Raw genomic sequence first — 19469 nt, 5'->3', positions numbered from 1 at the left:
TGATGCCGACATCCGACGACCCTATCTGCGATGGTGTCGAGGTGCCGTTGGCCAATGAACTTGAGGCCTTCAAACCCGTAGGATCGACCCTCCACCCTCCCTCATCCATTTTTGACCCACCACCCAAACACATGACCAGGTCTAGCCTCTTATCTACTTTAATCACATACTCCTTCACTTCCGTCAATTGAGCTCTAACAGCCCACAAGACCCCCTTCACTTCTCCCACCCTCAAAAGCCCGACAGAGGCACCCATTCTACCATGCAACACATGAGGAGTGTGCTTAAAGGCACTTCTCCCAATGTTACCTGACAGTCTTTGTCTTTTACAAATACCTTACTCTTTCCTTATGTCACGGAGCTACTCTCGGCCGAAATACATGCCAGTGACCTCAACACCGAGGTGTACAAGGCACCTTTGACTAAGAAAGGCCTTCCCATTGTCTTTCCATCAACGAATTCTCCTATGTTTGCATGCTCCAAAACACGATCTTTGGACCCAGTGATGCTTTGAATGGAATGCACAAAACCTTTAAATCCGATGCCATTTGCACCTTTAGGGATTACTCACAAACATTTCCTCCTTCCATTTTGGAATTCTGAGAGTTACATAAAATTGCCCCTTGCGTTAATATGATGTTGAATAATGAGAACTCCATTGCCCACCCTTAACTTCCAGAAGAATCTGTCATAACAGAGGAATTCTAAGCAATCCTCTATCCCTTTAGCAACCCATGAAGCTGACTACTCTCATAGACACATGAACTTAGCCATCTTTTTGCTATGTTTAGATATGCGAAAGTTATTTCCTCTCTCTTTTGTAAAAAAGAAAGTTTTTTATTCCACCTTCAATCACCTCTCACCTTCCATCTGAGATGATTCTGCGTCACACATCATCATCCTCTGATCCCAAATCATAGGATCATCACCCAAGATCATCTCATCTCATCATCTCAAAGAGAAAAAAATGTTATACGGGAATAAAATGCAGATCTGATGTAGGTTTGATGTTTATTAAGCTTAAACTACACCGGATCTGAGCCGACGAAACCAAATGAATGGTTTCCTGAGAAAATCTAGATCGTCGGAGGGAGGACCAATGATGAAGTGCCCTCAGATGAGTCGCTGGAGCCCATAGCTATGGTAGTGGCAAGAATTTGCAACTACCTTACCTGACCAAGACTGCCGAAAGAACGGTAGTGGAAGCTTGAAGGATCGAAGGCTAGGGCAAGAGAGTAGAGAGAGAGGTGTTTAGGTTTGATGTTTATTAGGCTTAAACTACACCGGATCTACATCGATGAAACCAAAGGAATGGTTTCTTGAGAAAATCCAGGTCGTCGAAGGGAGGACCGATGCCAGAGTGCCCTCCGAGGAGTCATCAGAGTCGGTCTTGTCTGTGGCAGTGGCGGGAATCTACAACTATCTTACCTGACCAAGACCGTCGAAAGAACGACGGTGCAAGCTTGAAGGGTCGAAGGCTAGGGCACCAGAGCAGAGAGAGAAAGGTGTCTAGGTTTGATGCTTATTAAGCGTAAACTACTCCAGACTTACGCCGATGAAACCAAACGAAAGGTCTTCTGAGAAAATCCTAGATGCCGAAGGGAGGACTGATGCTAGAGTGTCTTTAAAGGAGTCGCTAGAGCCCATCAATCTTTTCTATGGTGGTGGCGGAAATCTGCAACTGTCTTACTTGAGCAAGACCATAGAAAGAACGGTGGTGGAAGCTTGAAAGGTTGACGGCTAGGGCACACTGGTACTTATATTTTCATTAGCAAATGAGTTCTAATTATGATGAGGATATAGATTAGTCAAGTATTCAGATTAGGAATTGTTTTTCATAGCTTTCAATATGGACTCAGATATTGTATTGTTGGAGAAGTATTCGTGTTTTAAATAGACTTTGTTGTAACCCATACTTAGAACATGGTCCAAATTAAATTTTTGACATATGGTACTTTGTATAGGTAATGATCTTCGAGGTGAAACTTTGGAATTAGCGTTATGAGGTAAGTAACTTAATCATAAATTAGGATTAGTACATAGTTAGATTACTATTACTAAAGCCAATTCTTGATAGCCTATTTTTATGTAATATGTATGTCATGATTTATGCAAGCATATCATTCATCATAGTCCATGATTATCTTAAATTCTGCATCACATTTAATTCAGCAGCTTATAATTATATATGTATTATATATGTTATGCATTTCACGTTACGTAAGACACGTAAGCTTCCTTATGTTCAAGAGTAAGATAAAATTAGATTAGTTAATAAGATGGTCATTTAAATGCATAGTACCAATGAGATTTTATGGGTGTATGTGTAAGTCATGTACCTACTCGTGGTCCACCATAGTATGATAGAATACTATTAACAGCTCCCCTTGTGGCCACAGGATGTGGGGTCGGTGCATAACCTTGCACGCATAGTTAAGTGTGTTGGCCAGTAAGATAAGTATGATAAGTCAGATAAGTGAGATAATTCAAGGCAAGTCATTGTATATCATAAGCATACGTATGAATGATCATGATTTTAAACTCGGCATGAAAAGGTTTTGTGATAACCCAGATTTAGCCAAGTCTTTGCCCGTCCTATGTTGTCACATTGGGCCATGCCTAAGGCTTAAAGTCATTGGACTTTTTAATTATTAAATTATAATCCCAATATTTTAGAATCCAAAACCCATAGGAAAAGCCCACGAGGCCTATAAGATTCGGCCAAGCCTTTGAGATTAGGGTTGGAAACCCAGTGAGACTTAGGGCACACGTCCAACCCATTTACTCCTTGACACTTGTCACACATGCAAAAACATTATGAATCTGGACACAGTATGGGGAAATGGGGCGAGAGACCTTAGGATTTTGTAACCCTAAGAGCCCCATATGCCACCTTAGGATTTGGTGAGTTCCAAGGCTTGCAATGATTTGAAGAAGAAGAGACACATGGGAAGGCTACAAATCAAAGGCACAACTCTCCAAGAGACATTTGGGGTATCGGCCATGGGGACTTGCACACCCATCATAAGATTTCAACTTATTTTTGCCACTTGTCACTCTTTAGGGTTTCAAGAAGGCCTTGGGTAGTGGAAGGGTCACCTAGGGAAGGTGCAACGCAAAAAGGTAAAGGATCCTTATGAGAAAAAAAGAGAGGCAGCACACACACTCACCCACACGCCCAAGCCATTTGGCATGCATGTACAGACCCACTTGGTGAAAAGACACCTTTGCACCTAAGGTTCATTGAACCTAGACACACTAGAAGGACTCCAAAGGACATTAGGGTTTCGGTTTGGGCAAGGCACACAACACTTGTCCAAGAGACTTTTGGTATTCCCAAAGTAAGGCAATGATATACGAGGGAGTGGAAGAGTTTCGGCCAATGGGAGAAGAACCCGCCACATGGCATACATGCATAGGTCGTCTAGCATCTAATGGGGAATTAACTGTGAGTTTAAGAAGTCTATAAAAAGGGAGGAGGCCACATGCCCAAAGGTTTTCCCTTTGCCATTTCTGAATTTTGCACTTGCCTCTCTTTCTCTACATCCTCTCCTACACGCCACTTAGAGAACTTGTATTTTCAAGTTCCAAAACCATTTTTCCTACACTTTCTCTACAAGAAAACAGCATTTTTCCTTTCTCTCAAAGCACAAGCAAGGAGTCACATCTTCAAGGGAGGAGACCACATGGTAAAGTCCAAACTCTCACTATCTAGTACACACACATGCCCAACTCAAGGGTGATCGGATCTCAAGGGACTTGAGATCAAGAGGAACACTCACACACGCACAAGGGCTTGCTTCAACCTTTAGAAATCTCTTGGAAAAGCTAGGGTTTTTTTTTGGGGGGGGGGGGGGGGAGGGGGAAGGCCGAAAGTTAGAGGATTTAAAATCCTCTTCCCATCTTCAAAGAGTCTCAGCTATACCACATGCACATCAATTACACGTCTAAGACCTAACCAAGGTCAAAGATATACGATCATTTTTCTTTTTCAAGAGCCTCTATACCAAATGCTTGGAGTACCTCCATGAACACACAAAGAACCCTAACAACTCCACACATGTCGGATTAGGGCTTTGTTCCTTGTCTTTAATGAGTTACATGAACCTTATTTCAGCTTGCTTGTTTGTAATATCTTGCTACGGATTTTTGTAAGTAAACCCTCAACTTACCTCGAATAATATTCGTATATGTTGTGTAAATTTTGCATCTTTTGTTGCTGTTGTGTATGCTCGTTATTTCATGACTAAGTGTGTGAGATGTTTCAATGTGTATGATGTTTCAATGTGTGTGATGTTTCAATGTGTATGATGTTTCAGATTTATATGATGACAATGCCATGATCAAATGTGTATAATGTTTCGGATTTATATGATGACCAAGCCATTATCAAATGTGTATAATTTTTTCATACGATGACTTTGCCATGATCTATGATGTTTCAGATTTCCTTGTATGTTAAGATGATGATTTGCAACATGCTTTTGTAAGTGTTGAAAGTTTCGGCCATGTCCTTATGAATATGCTCGGATTGATCATTGTTACTCCATTCTTGACATGTATCAAATGTTTGCCTACGTAACAAGTTATGCATACGAATGTTCTAATGTTTTCAAGTCATAAACCGAAATGTATTGTGTTTGATTCCTTGCATTCATGGCTCACTTCATTTCACATGTCTACATGTTTTATGAAAAGAAAATGTTTCAAGTATTATGTCACATGCATTGGGGTTGAACAATGTTTTCAAAGAAAATTCTGTACATGTTTTAGAATGACCCCAAATGCTAGAACGGGGGAATGTCCTAATGGAACTCTTCTATTTACTGTGGAGTGTGTAAAATAGAGTGCTAGTCCTTGAGTTGGTAAAGAACCATCAGCAGACCACGGATGAATCCTTGTGTAAATTATACCAGAGCGGGGTAGCACCTAAAACTAGTGGGTGCCAAGAACATGGAAAGTAATATGGTGAAGGCGAAATATGCGAACTGTCGTGTTATAATGTATATGCGATGAAGGTGAAATATACGAATTGTCGCATAAAGTTAAAAGGTCATGGCATAGTCACCATGGTCATGTGGGCCGTTGGATGATACGGTAACTAGCGGGGAACACACGTGCATAGGGGAATCATGAGGTTTCCATTTATATGTTATAAACAAATGACAAGCCAATGAGCTCAATGATATGTTACATGTTTAGTGATCAATATGAAAAGATAATAATGATATTTATTGAAAAAGTCTCAAGATCTGCATTCTATGTTTTGAAAAAGGTCGAATTGCATGAGTCAAGTTCTATGTCAAGTACATATCCATGCACTCATTTCATGATTTTTCATTATATGCCTATGTTATCTGTTGTATGTTGTATGTTTACTTACTGAGATTTCTTGAAATCTCACTGGTATTTTCACTACTATTTCTAACCCGGAATGATAGAAGTTGTGACAGGACACGAAGAAACCATACATTGAGAAATGCAAGAGGCCAGCAAACTCAACAATCAAGGAGGCACCGAAGAGCATTGAGAGCTCGTTGAAGCCCTCACTAGCAGGTAGGCCAAAAGTCGTCGATCAGTTTATCATGGAGGTCTTCCAGCTCTTTAAAGAGCTAAGAAGCTTGCTTAACCAAGGAAAGACAAAATGAAAGGAAAAAAAAGAAGAATAGGCCCGTGTAGCTTTTGAAAGGGACCATGGAACTTTTAGTGAGAACTGATACTGAAGGAAATATAAGGTTTATCTTGGCAGGTCCCTTGTTTTGGGAGTCATTTAAAACAATTATCTATTTTTGAGAATTATGTGAACAAGAATGATAACTTTTGGGTATGATTAGTTTTATGCTACTATGCTCTAATGCAATTGCTTTAAGCACTGCTTAGTTACACATGAGTTTTAAACTTTTTTCACTAGGATTTATTGCAAATTGCTAGTGCAAATAGGTGCATTGGCTGAGGGCGTCACATGTTTATGAAAAATCATATGTTTATTATATTTACGTTATTATAGGTTTCTTACTGGGTTTTCAACTCATTTTAGTTTTATTTCATATTTTTAATTACCCAAGTGAGGTTGATGAGTACAAGTAGGCGAGCCAGGCTTAAATGGAGTAGTTGACTTAGTTGCAAACTTCTTAGAATAAATTATTTTTATGACATATATTTTACTCTGTTATTCAATTTCTCCGTTATTTAGTATTATTCAAGACATATTTTATTAAATATTTATTTTATTAAAATATGAGATCTATTGATGGATGTTTTATAAAAACACGTGATCTCCTTAAATTCTTGATGGCCTCCTTTTATGTACCACATATGTCATGATTTATGCAAGCATGTAGTTCATCATAGTCCATGATTATGTTAAATTATGCATCACGTTTAATTCAACAGTTTATAATTATGTGTGTATTATATATGTTATGCATCTCAAGTTGTATAAGACACGTAAGTTTCCTTATGTTCAAGTGTAAGATAAGATAAAATCAGTTAATAAGATGGTCATTTAGATGCATGGTACCAATGCGATAAATATGATGTGGGTCCAATGCACAACTTTGCATACAAGGTTAAGTGTGTTGGCTAGTAAGATAAATATGATAAGTCAGATAAGTAAGATAATTCAATACAAGTCATGCATGTCATAAGCATACGTATGAATGATCATGATTTTAAACTCAGCATGAAAAGGTTTATGAAAAATACAATATTTATTATGTTTACGTTATGATGGGTTTCTTACTGAGTTTTTTTACTCATTTTAGTTTTATTTCATATTTTTAACTACTCAGGTGAGGATGATGAGTATGAGGAGGCGGGCCAGGCTTAAATGGAGCAATTAACTTAGTTATAGACTTCTTAGAATAAATTATTTTTATGACATATATTTTACTCAGGTATTGAATTTCTCCATTATTTAGTATTATTGGAGATATATTTTATTAAATATTTATTTTATTAAAATATGAGATCTATTGTCAAGCTATTTTATGAAAACACGTGATCTCGTTAACCATAGGGAAGATGGTGTTACAAATCTATGTGGTTGTCTCATGTCTAATTTGTGAGATTTCTGTGGCACATGAGAATTTGGACTTGGAGTTATTTGGTTGTTTTACTTCTTATACTGGGCTTTAACTCCAATTTGTATATTTTGAGATTTTGGAAATGAAGCCATAAGATAAAGCTGAGGAAAATAGTGCAAATATTTATCTAGACTCACCAAGGAAGGGGAAAGTGTGTAATGCTGAAAGTTATGATTTTGTATCTGTTTCTATATAATTCCTCATTACCACCCATGCAGAAGGGCACTTTCACTGTCACAAAACCACATGAACCACCACAATCAGATCTTAAAATGAAACTTGATACTTTCTGTTTTAATTACTCTCCCACCGACTCACATGTAACTTCAAATCCATAATCTTCACTAAAAAAGTTATGCCCACATAGACCCACTTCTTCAAATCCCAAAATTGTACCCAAATCATACTAAATTATACCTAAAACAAATGCATCTTAATTTTCAGCTCTTTATTTTCTCAAACCGTACCTCCCTCTCCTCCCATCATGCTTGGTTTTTTAAATTCTTATAAGTGTTTTGTGAATATTATTTGCTAATTAATATTACTTCCATAACATGATAGTTTCAAGGATACCGCTCCAATTGACCGTTAAGCCAAGTTGGTCTTTTTATTTTTGTTCAATTTTTTTATTCATATTTTTTTTATCATTTAAAACATTTTTAAAAAATATAAAAAAATATCAATACACTTAATAATTAATTTTTAATTATTAAGTAAAGAAACAAATTTTAAAAAATTAAAAGCAATATTACGTACGGTCTCCATTTAAGGATTGCAATACAAGTTTAGAGAATTTTATTTTTAAAATTTTTTGAAATTATAAAAATATCTCTCCTAAAATGATTTTTTTATTATTATAAAGAATCTGCACATATAATCTTTAAGTGGATTATAAATAGAATTAAAAAAAAAAATTAAAATACATGAGATTGGACAAGTTGAGTTGATAATGTAACATTTTTCTTCAAAGATTATTGCCTCGACAGGACAGTTAAGCACTCCCAACTCTCTCTCTATATATGTTTATGTATGTAGGCACGTATGAATATGTATACCAATATGATTTACTGTTTCTTTCTCCTCCTCATCCTCGAATATTTTTTTCAATGTTAGTGAAAGAATCGATTCCCTTCACTCCAACAAGAAACTCCAGAGCTATACAACAGAACCTCTTCTCTCTGCTAGAGTGCTGCAGTACCCTCAAAAAGCTCTGCCAAATCCATGCCCAAATAGTCATTAACGGTTTTACCCAGAAGAATTATATCCTTGTCAAGCTATTATCCTTCTATGTTGCTTCTGGTTATCTCAAGCATGCCTTAAGAGTTTTTGAAGGTATTGAAAAACCTAGTGCCACTGTTTGGAATCAGATGATCAGAGGGCATGCTCAGAGTCAAACTCCAAGAAAATCCATCGAGTTGTACAATAGAATGGTCGCAGCGGAGGCTGAGCCGGATGGGTTTACATATTCGTATCTTTTGAGTGCTTGCGCGAGAGCGGAGTTGTTGAGAGAAGGGGAGCAAGTGCATGGCAGGGTTTTGGCAAATGGGTATTGCTCAAATGTGTTTGTCCAGACGAATTTGATTAATTTGTATGCTGTGGGTGGAGTAAATGATGTCTGGCATTCACGGCGCGTGTTTGAGGAAATGAGTGATAGAAGTGTTGTGAGTTGGAATTCCTTGCTTGCAGGGTATATCAGGTGTGGGGACATTGATGGGGCGTGGAGAATATTTGATGATATGCCTGATAGGAATGTTGTATCTTGGACAACCATAATTTCAGGATGTGCTCGGAATGGTAGGTATAAACAAGCTTTGTCTTTGTTTGGTGAGATGAGGAGGGCTCATGTGGAAGTGGATCAGGTTGCATTGGTTGCAGTGTTATCAGCATGTGCCAAATTAGGAGATTTGAATTTGGGAAAGCAGATTCATTGGTACATTGAAGAGAGAATCAGTGCTAGGAACCAGACGTTGTCAGTGTCTTTAAACAATGCACTCATACACATGTATGCTAGCTGTGGTGTGATTGATGAAGCTTATAAATTGTTCAACATAATGCCGTGTAAAAGCAATGTTTCTTGGACTAGCATCATCACGGGTTTGGCAAAGCAGGGATGTGGAGAAGAAGCTCTTGATGTCTTTTGGTCCATGCTAAGATTGGGAGCAAATCAAGTAAGACCTGATGAAATAACCTTCATCGGGGTTCTGTGTGCCTGCAGCCATGCTGGACTTGTTAATGAAGGCCGCCATCTCTTTGAGCATATGAATAAAACTTGGGGAATCAGCCCAAAAATTGAGCACTATGGGTGCATGGTGGATCTCCTAAGCCGTGCTGGTTTCCTAGATGAAGCATACAGGCTAGTTGAGAGTATGCCCATTAGGCCAAATGATACAGTTTGGGGTGCTCTCCTTGGTGGTTGTAGAATTCACAAGAATGCTGCCCTTGCTTCCCATGTTGCACAGAAACTGGCAGTTGGACTAGACCCCGAGCAAGCTGCAGGGTATCTTGTACTCTTGTCAAATGTTTATGCAACCGCTAAAAGGTGGCAAGATGTTCTTGGTGTGAGACAGAAGATGGTTGAGATCGGTGTAAGAAAGCCTTCAGGCCGAAGTTGGGTCCAAATTAATGGAGTCGTGCATGATTTTGTTGCAGGTGACAGGGACCATAAGCATGCACCTTTAATATATGAGATGCTTAGTCAGATCACCAGACAAGCACAGCAGAAAGGCTACAAACTAGATTTAATGGAGAGGTTTTTGGACGCTGAGGAATAAGGAAAATAATTTCGTTTTGACCTCTTGCACAATCTACATCCTACATTATCTCTACATGCTGGAGTTTGGAAGTTTCCTGTATTCATATTTTTGAAATCTATGGAGTTGCTCTCAAAATATTGCTTGATTTTCGTTTCAGACATTCAAAACCATTGAGTCATAGTAATTGAAGAACCCATCACTGGGGAATGCCCTGATGCTTTTACTGCTGATCTCTCATCTGTAGATTCTTAGCTCTTGAAAGATGGGTCACATGAAGAGAGAAGCACAGCTGCCTTGAATTTTTTGTGTATGAAGGATAGTAAGTAATGCATGTATTATAAGTTAATAGAGAGAAGCACAGTTGCCTTGATAACACTGGTAGAGAGAGTCCCCAAGTTGATCATGTGTGATGTCCTTTGTTATGTGTTGACTGGGTACACCGATTCCCTGAGTCAAATTGGTTGGTGGGTTCCCCATTAGTTGTTTTTGGTGAATGAGTTCACACGTTGACCGGTGAATTTTTTGTAGGAAAGTGATACCTCACTCTGATAATGACTATTCATATATATGATTTGCTCAGAGGGTGATTTATCGCCATGCTTATGTACTTGTGAATTGTTCATAAGGTAATTCCTCGTCATGACTAAGAATATTTGTGTTTTTGCTCGGATGATGATTCCTCGATATGCATATATATGTGTTCTCGGCTTTATTTACATGAAATAGTGGATGCATATTTATTTCTATTGTCTCTTATTATTAGTACTATCATGAGTTTTAATCTACTGAAATTTCTTAGAAGTCTCACAGTGGTGGTCCCATTTACGGTTTCGTTCATCAAAGTTGTAGATCTTGGTGCAGATTTCTCCCAGACAGTTTTTCCCAAGGAAGAAAGACCAGCCAGCCCGAGGAGTAGTTATAGAGGCCTATTTGTGATTAGCATTTTCTGTATTATAAGATGTTTATTTTAGTTAGGCGACGGACTATGTATAGTTTGTTATGTTTTGATGTAAATGATAAGCTTATGACAGTGTATAATATTATTCAGGAATAAGTGATAATGATATATAGATATTACTTTTAATCGAGGTTTTAAATTGTTCACATCTCTAGTACATTTAGCATTATTCTTTGACTAACCCTTTACATATTTCGCTTCAATTTATTACGCTTAACAGGTGCTTTTTATTTGAACACATGTTGTTCCCCAAGTAAAGAATGGGATGTTGTCGATCGGCTGGCATCCTTGGCACCGAAGACCCTCTCTGGGTACATTATCGAGTTTTTCCAATGACAACAAGAGTTTTTCCAACAAGAAATGAAGATACATCAAGTTTACCACCCGCGTGTGGAGTAGCAAGGTTGTACTTACAAGCGATTCTTGGCTTGTCAGTATTTGGGTTTCTTCATAAATGAAGGGCCAACGAAGGTGGAAAGGTGGATTAGGATATCGAACAAACTTTTGAGATGTGCAATTGTACAGTGAATTAGAAGGTGTTGTATGTGAGTTACTTGTTCTAAGGAGAGGTAGCAATTTGGTGGAGTGCCAAGAGACAATTGGTTATGGAATTGGGATCCATAGAAGCCATTACTTAGGAGAGATTTAATAAGGAATTTGACGATTGGTATTTTCCTGCTATAGTGAGACAGCAGAAATCAAAAGACTTTGCTAATTTGATCCATAACAGTATGACAGTTTAGTACTATGCTGCCAAGTTTATGGAGTTGGGATGGTTTGCCCCTCATCTCATTCCTACGAAAGAGATGCGTGTAGAGTGGTTTTAGGATGGATTACAATCGTGCATATGTACCCAAGTAGCTTGTCTAGAAATATGAGACTTTCAGAGGTTGGTGAATGTGGCCTTATTTGCAAAGTGCGAACATCACAATCTAATGGTTGTTACGACAAGTCAGAAATAGAGAACATTCACGGGAGAAGGAAACGGTTCATGGTCGCCCCAAAAGTTTGTAATAAGGACAGGGGTATACCCACCAGTTATTCACGGAGTAGGCTTAGGAGGCAGGGCACCAGTGTGCAATCACTGCAATAGGTCTTATGTGACGCCCCTAACCTCCTTTTGGGATGGAAGGAAGACTTAGAGTGTCGAGACATGCAACACAAGGTTACATATCCCCGTATATGACAGTTATTATGCAATGCATCCTAGTATGCAACTAGTAGTAAACAATAATTACAACGGAAATAAAGGTGAAAGTATAACTTATGCCAGAATAACTAAAAATATTCCAATTTATTAATGATCACCAAGTTCAAAGTACCAAATGAAGCATAATCTAAAGTCAAATCATCTCCTTCATGTGTTCTAATGCATGAAGGATTTGGGCTATAAACATTAGGATTAAATCCAATCTCCTCTCAAGGTTCGGCTCCTCCTCAATCAATTGGATCCAGCGCTCCATCTAGCTTGTCCTCCTCCAGTCCTTACACAACTTAGTGGAATGATAGTGGTCCCACAAGGGGTGAGATTCACTCGAAATCTTAGTAAGTTAAACAACAAACGTGCACAAAGATAAATTAACCATGAAGAATGATAAATATGCAATGTATGAGACATAGAAAAATCAGTATGCATGTCTCCCATCCAGATTCCTTAACATTTTAGAAAAATGGAGACACATGTTTTCATTGAGTAAACATTTTTGCCATCATTTTTTAAAACATAACTTTATCATAAACTTTCATCATTATTAGTAATTTATAATTAACATCATAACGTGTGGTAACGTCACAGTTTCCCATATGCACTGTGAGTACCTGCCGGTGATCATAGTACAACTCACATTGAAACTACGTTGTCTACAGACTCATTCTCAATGCATTGGTAATGTAACATAATATTATAAAAATCATAACGTGTACACCTACTAGCATTAGGTTTCATAACATATTGACTTTGCTCCGGCGTTCTTTAAAAAGAACCCATTTGAAATTCGTTGACTGTTTTTTATCAACCTAGGAGTTACCACTCTATTCTTAAATACTCCAGAGTGGACAGAAGAGTTTTACTAGGATAATTCCCCATGCTAGCCTTTGGGGTTATGACAAAAATTATTTTCATGTTATGTTTAAAAAATATTTTTCATGACACGTGCATATGTGGCAAGCTTTCGTGCAAAAATGAAATTTATAGATGCATTATGTAAAAATGGTGAAAAATATCACATGTCATGTAAATATGCACTCATTGTATCATATAACATGATATTTTATGCTCAAAATGATAATTGAAATATGAATGAAACATTTATCAATAATTCATAAATAATTTATCAAGGCGTAAGTTAGAGGCCAACTTACAAACTTTATGAGTAATCGAAAAAATATCATAGCTGCTGAAATCAAGTGCGTACTAAGTTAGAATTAATACGACTATGGATGAGGTTCATAAACAAAGGTTTCAAAAAGGATTATTTACAAAAATACCCTTAGACTTTCAAAAATTGTCATTTAGCCCTATATTTTTCACTAATTGCAAACGAACTCCAAATTTAACCAAACTTCATGGACCTCATATTTTTGGACAATCGAGTTCATCCCAACAATTAATCATGGCTAAGATATCCTTATTCTCTAATTTATTCAAAACCGATTCATGCTTGATGATCGAAACAAGATAGATTTAAAACCTATCATGACATGCTTTTAATCACAAATCAAATATTCCATAATCATTCTAATAGAATAATAAATCATATCAAATCATGCTTAAGACATGTCATAGCTAAATTTTCACTTAAAATCATTTTATTAATCAAACCACCCTTTAATGACCCAGTTTTAAACTAAGTATGATAATCTTCTCAAAACTCAACCAAGTTTCCTACCGACACTTGGAAACAAAGCTTGACATGCTAACTAAGATCAAGAGTAAGAAAACTTACAAATTTTGTGGCCTTCCAAGCACTCAAGACAGCCTTCCTTAAGAACACTCAAGAATTTACCAAAACTCACTCGGTTTCACTCTTTTGATCTCTAAGGGGGAGAAGTGCTCTCAAGACTTAAGAGGAAGCTTGGAGCTGAGGTGTGGAGAGAAAGGGATGGAGGTATTTATAGGCTTCAAAAGGGGATGAGACGTTGGCCTTGTTGCAATGTGATTGGGTGAAGTGGGAGGTAGTGTAAGAGCTGAATTTTCTAGCTTGCTTCCACGGGCTTATGTTATCTTGTGCAGGGAGAATAGTGGCCTGAAACCACCATGATTTCCTCCTGGTCCTGTAGAGGTGTCCAGGTCGTGGGGCATGATTCAAATGACAAAAAGTCAAGCAAACCACCCATGCAAACTAGTGAATTCAAGTGGTTTTTGCTTGGCAGTTTTTGAGTTTTGTTCTGGATGGTTTTGGGTGGAAAAATCTAAGTCAAATTTCTCATAATGGTCATGGGGCCTCTTGGGGATTAGGGGTGGGCAACGGGGCCCTTATATAAAGATTGACCTAGGAGGCCAAAACAATCCAAAATCTAACTCTAATGAGTTTAAATTTTTTTATATTTATAAATTTTAATTTATTATTTAAAATATATTATAATTTTGGTTTAAAAAAATATTTTTAGACGAAAAAAATTTTTTTTTAACATAATGGCGGGGGGCCGGGCGGATGGGGGTTTTTCCCCCGCCCCCGGCACCGGGGGGGGGACCCTGCCCCCGCCACTCGGGGGCGGGGGGCGGGGGGGAAATCCCCAACCCCGCATGGTGCGGGGCAGGGTGCGGGGAAGGGCACCCCCCGCCCCCCACCATGCGGGTAGCAGGCCTATTGGGGATTGGGTGGTGATGAGGTGGCATGGGGTGGTAGCTCAATCAAGGCAGATGGTTGGTTAAATTCCAACCCAACCGATTCTCACTTAAACTAGACTAAGGTGCAATCGGTTTGGTCAATTGGTTTGGTTTGTGGATCCAATTTCGTCCAAAGATAATTCTAGATTTGAAGGGGTCTCATGAGGTGTCTAAAGACCATATTACCTTTGAGGAAATGCCACAAAAATATTGGACTTAAGGATAAAACTGTCCATGCACTCAAAGGGGATACATATGAGCCGATTGATGTGACTTTGAGGTTTGATATGTCATTTCCCTTAATGACATGTAGGGAGGTTTATCTAGGGTATTAGTAAGGTCTAAGTATGATGAAATTAAATAATAAATCAAGAAAATTTCAAATTAAAAGGTTAAGAAAATATTAAGACGAAATTAAGCTTCAAAGCATGGCTTAAAAGATCACTAATCTCATGTATGTTGATTAATGGTTTTAGCCAACTTTTAAAACTTAATTTGGGCATTTTGGGTATGATATGGGCTTAAGAAAACCATGGTATGGTGTATTGGGCTTTCAACTTGAATAGTGAAGTAAACTCGAACATGGTTTTGGGCCTTGTGGGCTTAAAATGGCTAAGTGTGTGGGTTGATGATTTATGGGCTTAAATGGGAGGGAGCCTTATTTCCAAATTTTGAGAGATTAAAAGAGACCTCAAAATCTAGAAAGATGGGGTTGAAAGGCTTACCTTGACATATTGAGCTATGGGTCAAATCTCTACCAAGCTTGGTCCAAAGGCCTTATGCCTTCCTCAAACTTGGGCCAAGGCTATCTTACCAAGTCTTGAATTTCAATGAGGCTTGGCTGTGGGTTATTGAATGGACCTTATGTCAAGATTTGAAGGTTCATCTAAGGCCTCAAAGGCCTACTAAATTTGGGTCCAAAAGACAAGTCTTTCTAAGGTTGGGCCAAAGGCCTTCACTCTCACTAAGTTAGGTCCAAAGTCTTCAAGCATTCTATATCTTGGGTGTAACTTCTAAGGTTCTACAAGAAAGGCCCATATCATTATAACTTCCAAATTGGTCTAGGGCTTATGGTACCTATTCTTAGCCCATCACATCCTTAGAGAATTAGAAACCTAGAGTCTTATGTCCATCATGTAGGGCCTAGTGTCCATCAAGTTGGGTCTAATGCCTTCACTCCTAATGCCTTTACTCTTACTAAGTTAGGCCCAATGGCCTAACATCCTTTTCATTGAGCCTATTTGCTATTGTCCTCCAAGAAAGGCTTAAAACTTTATATATCTCAAGTTAGGCCTAAAGATTTTTTACGGTGGACAAAATAGCGATTATTCTGCAGGCTAGTTTCAACAGATAATTTATAGGAAAGAAGACAAAAGAATCACCCAAAAACATAGAGAAAATGTCTCTGATGTTCAATTCAAAATTATCAATGTTCAAGAATGACTAAATCAAGCCACAAGCCGGGCTGTAATAGTTGATAATTGATTGTATCAGAATTTTACCAAAACTAGCAAAATCTCAATAACCATGCCAGAAATTAAATACGTAATAAAAGAAGTAATCTACTAAAAATCTGGCCCAAATCGAGTTCAAAATCACTTCCAAAACAGTAAATAAAATATTAACATAAAAGGTAAAAAATAACTAAAAATAGGAAATTAGATGGGAAAACAGTAAAATTTGGCCTTGAAAATAATGCACATCAAGTAGATAGGTGCCCACAACATGTGCGCCGAAAAGAACTTTCCGAATTGGTGTCATATGGGCGATTCTGATACTCGTAGCTAAAATTATGGCCAAAATACCGAAACGTGCCCAAAACTACCCCAATCAAGGAAAGATCACGATTGCCTACCCTCTTTGCCCTGATCTACCACCTCAAGGTATTTCAATGCATTTAACGTGCAGTCTAACAACTCAACATCATCTGACTAGGATCCTTCTGCATTACTTTTTAACATCTTAACCTTAGCTCATCACATCCTTAGTGCATTAGGATTTTAAATCTTATTGCCTCTCCTAAGCGTTTATACCCAAAAAGCTTGGGCCCTTAGTAAACCACACTTTGGGCCTTCTCCAATTCTATCAAATATTTAATCCAAATTACTTAGTCTATTAATGTGGCAACCATCCAATATGCCATGTGTCATTCCCTTATGAGCCTTTTGGCTTCTTTCCTCAAAATTACTATTGCACTAGAATCTTCTAAAAATTCTACTAAACACAAAGTATACGGTCCTCTTGCCAACTCAAATATCCAAAAATGTTCTTATTCTAGAATAGCTAAACTCCCAATTAATTAGGATTAAGGCTATTAAGGTCGAAGGTTAAGGAGCTTTGTAGGTGGGGTGTTACATCTTACTAGGGAGAGTATCGTCAAACTTCACTCGCATGCTATATATGTGGCCAAGTAAGGCATTACGCTAAAGATTGCCCTCAAGCAATTCGAGGACAAAGGACAAGCTCTATAGGAGGACGAGGAGGCCAAAGGCAAAACATGTAGGCGAGAGTGGATGCGTTAACACCAAGAGATGTCAATGAGGACGCTCCAGAGACCCACGAAGCGAGCGTCATCACAGGTATGGACCCAACCTTAGATTAGTTCAGTAGTGTTTAAGGCATTTAGTCATAAGGATCGATTAATATGATTGGCTATAAGTGGTCTTTGGACTAAGATGATGCAAGAGAGAGTCACCCTAGCATTACCAACTGGGGAGGTAGTATCTTGCACCAGGATAACTACAAATTGTTCACTAGGAAAAGGCAGAGTCTTTATGGAAGCAGACTTAATATTGTTTAATTTACTCGGGTTTGATATTATTCTAGGGATGGATTATTTATTTTGGCATTATGCAAGTATAAACTATCAACAATGGACATTAATATTTCAGATGCTCGGAGAGAATGACAAGGTATTCCAGGGCAATAAGCTACAGTCAATGCCAAGAATAATCATCATTACAAGCCAAAAGGAATTTGGCAGGAGGAGCATAGGCTTACTTAGTACACTTAGTGCTTAAGTCAAGGCAACCTAAGGAAGTAGAAGGAATACCAACAATAGACAAGTTTCCCAAAATGTTTTAGGACTTACTAGGATTACCTCCTTTTAGGAGCTTTCAATTGAACTAGAACCAGGAATAGCTCTAGTTTACAAATCACCTTATAGAATGGTGTCATCAGAACTAAAAGAATTAAAGAGTCAATTACAAGAATTACTGGCAAAGGCATCTATTAGACCTAGTTCATCTCCTTGGAGAGCATCGTCACTATTCGTAAAGAAGATGGATGAGAGTCTTAAAATGTGCATTGATTACCAGGAATTGAATACGGTAACGATAAAGAACAAGTATCCCTGCCTAGGATAGACGATCTATTCGATTAGTTGCAGGGAGCCTTGATATTTTCTAAAATTTACTTTAGGCCCAATTATCTCTAGTTGAGGATTAAGGAATGTGACATATCCAAAATTGCGTTTAGAATAAGGTATTGAGACTTTGAATTCACAGTGATGACGTTTGGTTTGGCTAATGCTCTAGCAACATTCATAGATATTATGAATAGAGTGTTCATGTTATTCTTAGATATGTTCGTGGTGGTATTCATAGATTATATCATAGTATATACCAAGGATGTCGGAGATCATAAGAGTCACTTGAAAATTAGTAATGGGGAAACTGAAGGAACACTAACTGTTCACCAAACTCAATAAGTAAGAGTTATATGGTTAGAAGAAGTTAAGTTCGTTGGGCATGTGATATCCAAGGAGGGAGTCATGGTGGATCCAAGTAAGATTGTGGCAGTCGTAGATTGGCAGCGTCTCACAATGTTTCACTAAGTTAGGAGTTTTTTTAGACTAACCGGTTATTATATGAGATTTGTGGAATGATTTTTCAAGTTATCAAGGCCACACACTACATTTATAAGAAAAAATGCCAAGTTCATACGGATTGAGTTTAGTGAGCGAAGTTTTGAGAAACTAAAGAAAAGATTGACCACAGCCCCTGTATTGGCACTACCAGAACTGTATAAACCATTGGTGGTATTTAGTGATGCATCAAAGTATGCGCTAGAATGTGTTATGATGGAAAAAGGAAAGGTAATGACTTACGCATCTAGGCAACTAAATATGAAAAGAACTACCTTATCCATGATTTGGAACTGGCAGCAGTGCTATTTGCCTTGAAAATTTGGCGACATTGCCTTACGGGAAAATTGGAGAGGTACAAAGTTTGGGACATCTCTTTACCCAAAAGAACCTCAACATGAGACAAAGGAGATTTCTAGAGACTATAAGCGACTATTGGTGCAAAATCATGTATCATCTAGGAAAGGCTAATATGGTCGTTGATGCTTTAAGTTGGAAGTCTTAAGTGGGGGATGCAAAAGGATCTACGAATGTAGACTCACTCCTCAAAGGAATGAGGAAACTATTGGTAGAAAGTTCACAATAAGGAGTCCTCGCCTCGATGCCAAAGTTAAGGGCGATATACTACGATAATTTGAAAGACTAGCAGAGGAAGGACCCAAAGTTGTTGGGAATCCAGTGAAGGGTCAAAAAAAGTAAAGAGACCCTTGCATTTTAGCCTGGGTGAGTACGAAACCTTTTTTACAAAGGATGAATAAGAGATCTTGAAAATTCAAAAATTAAGGGAATGGTACTCATAGAAGCCATTCATCACCATATTCAATATACCCAGGAAGCACGAAGATGTAACGATTTGGAGAAGATTTTTTTATGGGAATGAATGAAGCAAGACATCGCCCACTTCATCGAGACGTGTAACACATGTATATAGGTGAAACTTGGGCATCAAAGCCTTTTCAAGGGTCTACAGTCCCTACCC

At 38.0% G+C, this 19469-nt stretch overlaps 1 protein-coding gene across 3 annotated transcripts; it reads left to right on the top strand.

Annotated features, from left to right (window-relative positions):
- Positions 1-8072: 8072 nt before the first annotated feature.
- On the top strand, positions 8073-10974 carry LOC121241704 (pentatricopeptide repeat-containing protein At5g66520-like). Of its 3 annotated transcripts, none has more exons than XM_041139593.1 (2): positions 8073-10157; positions 10649-10974. In XM_041139593.1, exon 1 carries the CDS (start codon positions 8105-8107, stop codon positions 9854-9856), a length of 1752 nt encoding a protein of 583 aa, XP_040995527.1. In that variant the 5' UTR covers positions 8073-8104; the 3' UTR covers positions 9857-10157; positions 10649-10974. The 3 variants fall into 3 exon arrangements, with proteins under 3 accessions (XP_040995527.1, XP_040995526.1, XP_040995525.1); XM_041139592.1 differs by having other exon boundaries at positions 10641-10974; XM_041139591.1 differs by having other exon boundaries at positions 10638-10974.
- The last annotated feature ends 8495 nt before the right edge of the window (positions 10975-19469 follow it).

This window comes from Juglans microcarpa x Juglans regia, chromosome 7S, assembly GCF_004785595.1.
Source record: "Juglans microcarpa x Juglans regia isolate MS1-56 chromosome 7S, Jm3101_v1.0, whole genome shotgun sequence".
NCBI classification, from domain to species: Eukaryota; Viridiplantae; Streptophyta; class Magnoliopsida; order Fagales; family Juglandaceae; genus Juglans; species Juglans microcarpa x Juglans regia.
This window is presented reverse-complemented; position numbering and strand designations above follow the sequence as displayed.

Excerpts from the sequence above, each read along its gene's own strand:
- LOC121241704 (XM_041139593.1), top strand. The coding sequence starts at position 8,105 with ATGTTTATGTATGTAGGCACGTATGAATATGTATACCAATATGATTTA.